This window comes from Hyla sarda, chromosome 12 (genome assembly GCF_029499605.1).
Source record: "Hyla sarda isolate aHylSar1 chromosome 12, aHylSar1.hap1, whole genome shotgun sequence".
NCBI classification, from domain to species: Eukaryota; Metazoa; Chordata; class Amphibia; order Anura; family Hylidae; genus Hyla; species Hyla sarda.
In genome coordinates, this window is record NC_079200.1 from 18440612 (window position 1) to 18446611 (window position 6000).

Consider the following 6000-nt stretch of genomic DNA (forward strand, 5'->3'; position numbering starts at 1 on the left):
CATAGTGGACTTTCAGAGTGGAATCCAGCAGAAAAAAACTGCTCAGAATTTCCAGTTTTCAATGGAATTCTACTGCACTGTGCACAAGGCAGAATTCCTGCCGCAAAAATTCAGATTCTGGCCTCCACAGAAAGAATTGCTGCCAGAGCGTGCTGTCTGCGGAATGTAGGCCCGGAAATTTACCATGTGTATATTCCGCCTGTGAACATACCCCAAGAGCGCTCTTACACGCAGTGGTACTGTAGTTTACTGTATTGTACTTTTAGTAGTGGCAAGTCCAGGTACAGCTTGCATTTTGGGGTGAATCGCAATTGTTAGTGGCCACAGCTAGCCACTCTCTCTTGTGATTCAACGACACCACTTGGACTTGCCACTGTTAAAAGCAGCGAATCCAGCTGCTGTCTGTAATTCAGGAACGCGCACGGCCAGGAGTAAGGGCTGATCAAATTAACGCAGACCTGCTCGATCAGTGCTGATATGTCTGCTAGTCTAAAAGGGTGCGCTTTCAGGGTTTATAGATGGAAAAAGGATATCACTAAAGTTATAAATCCTATTAAAGGGAATCTGTCCGCTCTAGATTATGCCCAGAGCTTATGTGTCTTAAAGAGGCGAAGCAGACCCACAGCATGCAAGCCTCCTCCCTCCCCCACCCTTTTTAACATGACTGATTTACAGGGCTCGTCTTCCAGCATTAAGCCTTGCACGTAAATCCTGCGGCAAAGCGCAGACTCTATCACACACGAGCTCTAAGTATAGTCTTGAGCTGACAGATACCTATAAAAGTGAAACAGACACTATCTTTGGCCATATGAAACTACTAGCACCACTAAATAGAGCAGGGAACGCATTTTTTTTTAACAGTGCCTCTGTTATGCAGATGCGCTGCGTTGTTGTGTAGATAACTTGTAGTTATTCTGCTAATTAGGTATTTGGTGCGCTGGAGGCATTACTTTCACTGTGCTTGCCTGGACCACTCCTGACCAACAAGTCGGAGCCGCACCTTAGCAGTGACGTTGAGCCAAGACCGGTGTGAGAACGCCTGTCTGCACTGTAGCAGTGTTGATTCGGCGGGATTGTTACGTCAGTCTTAGCTCCACGTCACCGCTGCTTGTTAGTCTTGGTAGCGCGTACGTTTTTCAACACAACAGCGCAGCGCGTCTAGGTAACAAGGGTTCTGTATACAACTGCATTTCAAGCTCTATTTTGCAGTGCCAGTAGAGTCATATGGCCAAAGGTGGTGCCCGTTTCCCTTTTAGGCGGCTAATGATTACAAGTCATGTACCGTAATGAGTTAATCTTTAGGATAGATTCAGTTACCGCCGTTTAATAGGTAATACAATATTTGCACTCTGTCACCTATGGATATTGCTAGCAAAACTGTTGTCTGTCATTTATTATAGACCGTGAACCCAGTGGGGAAACTATGACAAAAGCAGTAACAATATAGCATGCGCTATCTTCTGGAAACCATGCCAACTAGGTTTGGCAGCTCGTACCCAATAAAGCTGCAATCCCAAGCCCTGCCCACAGTGGCGCTGTTTAGTCAACAGAATTTTTTTCTACCATTAAGGGGGTACTCCTCTGGAAAACATTTTTTTTTAAATCAACTGGTGCCAGAAAGTTAAACAGATTTGTAAATTACTTCTATTTTAAAAATCTTAATCCTTCCAGTACTTATCAGCCGCTATATGTTGCACAGGAAGTTCTTTTTCTTTTTGAATTTCCTTTCTGCCTGACCACAGTGCTCTCTGCTGACACCTCTGTCTATTTTAGGAACTGCCCAGAGCAGGAGAGGTTTCCTATGGGGATTTGCTCCTACTCTGGACAGTTCCTGACATGGACAAAGGTGTCAGCAGAGAGCACTGTGGTCAGACAGAATGGAAATTCAAAAAGAAAATAACTTCCTGTTCAACATATAGCAGCTGATAAATACTGGAAGGATTTAGATTTTTTAATAAAAGTAATTTATAAATCTGTTTAACTTTCTGGCACCAGTTGATAAAAAAAAATATATATATATTTTTTTTTTCCCCAGAGGAATACCCCTTAAAAAACAATAGGCGGCTGCATAACGGATCGATTTGGCAAGAATTGTATTTTTGTTAATTTTGGCACTAAGTAAACGGCTCCCGCATGCGTCGCCGGACGGTTATCTGGTCACGTGACTAACATTTGCTCCTTGTAACTTTTTCAGGTGGATGAGATCACTCAACTTATTAACACGTACCTCACCTGCATCAGTAATGGACTCCCCCATCCCGGAGAAAGCGGCAGCAGTCCTTGTGAAGAACCAAGCCAGCTGGTCTGACCGGTGCCGTCGCTCACGACGAAGGTCACTATGCCTATTGGTAGACATTGAAACAATTGGCAGCCATTTTGCCAATTCCCCCGAGGGGGGAGGGCTGCATATAGTCTACCTTGAGGAATCCACAGCTTTACATCGTGTACACATAGAGATCAATGTGTTTATGGACTCACAGAAGTGAATACTTGGCTTTTTTTTTTTGTTTTGTTTATTTTTTCCATTTTTTTATTTTTTAAACCGAAATCATTGTTCAGCTTCCCTCAGCCGTTCAGCTTCCCTCACTTGTCTTCTTTCTACATCCATCATCCACCCGTCTGCATGTTCATAAACCACACGGCATATGTCATTATTCTCAAACAGGATTATAATCACCTTCATATTTATTGGCGCACACGAAAAAAAGTTTAAAAAAAAAAAAAAAAAGTGGGTAAAAGCCCTCATCGTTATTTTATAAATATTGTCTTTTCTCGGCTTTTCGTTTGAAAGGAGACGTATTGTTTTGTTACTGTAAAAAAAAAAGTTGTGCTTTATATAAGGAAAAAAACAAAGTTTATGTTTTAACAGCACTTTAGTCATCATTTGTTGTTTTTAAGTTTTTTATTTTTGTTTATTTTTTTTTAGTGCAAATGACCCTTGGTAACAACTCTTAAGCCAAAAAGCAAAATGTGCCATAAGTGTAGGATTGTTCAGGTCTTCATAGGGAAATAAGTGAAAAGAAAGAGCTGAGAACTGTCCGGACCATACAGCCTGAACCAAGAGTCAATGGGGCGTTTCCAGAGGTTTTTCACCGCCCCACCAGCCTTGATTGGTAGATGTCTTACTGTTTGGGTATAGACGGACAACAGATTTTAAGCATCGATAAATTATATCCACAAGAGTTGTTTTATTTCACTCAAAGTTGCCATACACAACGCTTTTCGAGGTTGCATTACCTCTTCATCAGATACACATTTGTTCATCTGATGAAGTGATAATGCAACCTTGAAACACGTCATGTATGGCAACTGAGAAAATTAGAGGAAAAAAAAATGGATTTTCAAGCCAGACTGCTGGGTCTAGTCAAACTTAAATCCACAAAAGTTATTTATTTTCAAAAAGTTATTTATTTTCAAAAAGTTATTTATTTTCACCCAAAGTTGTTATACACACATCGTATTTCAAGGTTGTGTTACCTCTTCATCAGACGCACGTTAGGCACATTTGTGCTCTGTAATGCCACCTCGAAGCCCGTTGTGTATGACAACTTTAAGTGAAATAAAAACAAAAAATATATATATTTTTGGCGCAGCCCACCGGATTTCATGAAATTTATGTCCACAAATGTTTTTTATTTCACTTAAGGTTGCCAAACACAATGCATTTTGAGGTTGTTTTACCTCTTCATCAGATGCACAAATTTACCTAATATGCATCTGATGAAGATGTAATGCAACTTTGAGTAAAAGAGTCAGTGGTCTGTGCCGAAAATTCAAGGATTTTTTTTTCTCCTATATTCTATCTCACTCCAAGCCGCCATACACAACGTGTTTCAAGGTTGCATTACCTCTTCATCGGATTCGCAAATGTACATCTGATGAAGAGGTGACGCAACCTCGAAAAGTGTTGTGTATGGCAACTTCCTTCTGTGGCTATAAAATTTGACTAGATCCATTGGTCAGGGCCACAAAAACACAACAAAATAAGGTGAGCGCCCCCACATAAGTTTCATGTGAGGACCACCGTATAAGTACGATATGCCGCACTCTGAGAAGCTCTGCTGTTTTTTCAAGATAGAAATCACATGTTTGGGTATAGAGAGAGATCAGTCAAGGCTGATGGGGCAGGCAGAGTCCACCAGGGACCTCCCCCATGACTCTTGGTTCAGGCAGCATGAAAGTGATGACAGGTTCCTATTAAGTGTTTCTTTGCCTCCCCAACTTAGTGTTTCCCAACCAGTGTGCCTCCAGCTGTTGCAAAACTACAACTCCCAGCTGTCCCGGACAGCCTTTGGCTGTCCGGGCATGCTGGGAGTTGTAGTTTTGCAACAACTGGAGGCACCCTGGTTATAAAACTGCCCCCAAATCATACACAGCACTAGGCACAACCTAAAGTATTTCCATAAGTATTACTGACTTATACATCTTTGTTATACATAATAATCTACATCTATCATGTATTTTAGTATCAACATTACAGCCACAATATCCAAATCTCCAGTGAATAAAAAAAAAAAGGTTTTTCACTTTATAGGAATATATATGTATATTTAAAATTTATATATATATATATACATATACACACATGCACACATGTGTGTGTGTGTGTGTGTATATATATATTTAAATATATAATATCTATCTATATATATCTATATATATATATATATATATATATATATATTAAAAAAAAAAAAATATATATATATATATATTAAATATATCAATATATATATATTTTATAAATATATATATATATATATATATATATGATTAGATTATATATATATATATCTATATTATATATATATCGGTGTGAAAGCAACCCCTACCTGTTCCAGCTTTACATCAGTTTAGACAAGGTCTTAAAGCGGTAATCCAAAATTAGGAAACCAGAGCAGATTTCTTGAAAAAACAAAACAAAAACGCCACCCCTGTTTTCAGGTTGCGTGTGGTATTGCAGTTCAGCTTCATTGAGGTGAATGGAACCAAGTTGTAATACCACACACAACCAGGCGGGGTGCTGTTTTTTGTAAATAAAAAAAAAAAGCTCTGTTTTTCTATTCCTGGATAACTCCTTTAATAAACATTGAGGACATTTGCATATACCGAAAACGAGTAATAAAGGCGTAACGGTTCGGGATGCTGTAAGTATCATTTTGATCAGTATCACCTGCGCTACAGGCCTGTATGATAGGTAAGTGCGGGTGATACTGATGACAAATTTCCTTTACAGGGGTACTCCGCTGCTCAGCGTTTGGAACAAACTGTGTTCCGAACCCTGGAGCCGGCAGCTTGTGATGTCATAGCCCACGCCCCCTCAATGCAAGTCTATGGGAGGGGGCGTGACAGCCGTCACGCCCCCTCCCATAGGCTTGCATTGAGGGGGCAGGGTGTGATGTCATGAGGGGGCGGGGCTGTGACATCACGAGCTGTCGGCTCCAGCGTTCGTAACGGTTTGTTCCAAACGCTGAGCAGCGGAGTACCCCTTTAACAGGATCTGACAAAAAGACAAAACTGCCTGCAGCGTTGTATTGTCTGCTCAGGTCCCGTTAATCCAGCATTCCCCAACTAGGGTGCCTCCTGCTGTGGCCTAACTACAACTCCCAGCATGCTCGGGCAGCCCTTTTTTTGTTGGGGGCTGGGAAACACTGCGCTTATTTAACAGATTCTGCGACAGAGCTCCAAAGCAAATGTGAACATAGCCTTACGGGGATTGTACACTCTTAGAGGGGAGATTCATCAAAACCTGTGCAGAGAAAAAGCTGTCCAGTTGCCCATAGCAACCAATCAGATGACTACTTTAATTTTGAAAAGGCCTTCTCAGAGGCCTTTTCAAAAATGAAAGTAGTCATCTGATTGGTTGCTATGGGCAACTGGACAACTTTTACTCAGCCCAGGTCCTGATGAATCGCTCCTCTCCTGCCTATGTTTGAATCATTTTGCCCCTGCTACTATTTTATCCCCTATCACTAGAAAGCCAAGGGTTGTGAAACAGAG

The 6000-nt window shown here is 40.9% G+C and overlaps 1 protein-coding gene across 7 annotated transcripts in view; it reads left to right on the forward strand.

The window, feature by feature from the left end:
• The window catches only part of PLEKHH3 (pleckstrin homology, MyTH4 and FERM domain containing H3), a 169386-nt gene extending 164856 nt beyond the window's left edge, over nt 1–4530 (forward strand). For all 7 annotated transcript variants that reach the window (XM_056549096.1, XM_056549091.1, XM_056549093.1 and 4 more), the window contains one exon: nt 2195–4530. In XM_056549096.1, the coding sequence (XP_056405071.1) occupies nt 2195–2308 (114 nt within the window). In that variant the 3' untranslated portion in view covers nt 2309–4530. The remainder of the gene's footprint in view (nt 1–2194) is intronic.
• Nucleotides 4531–6000: the final 1470 nt, after the last annotated feature.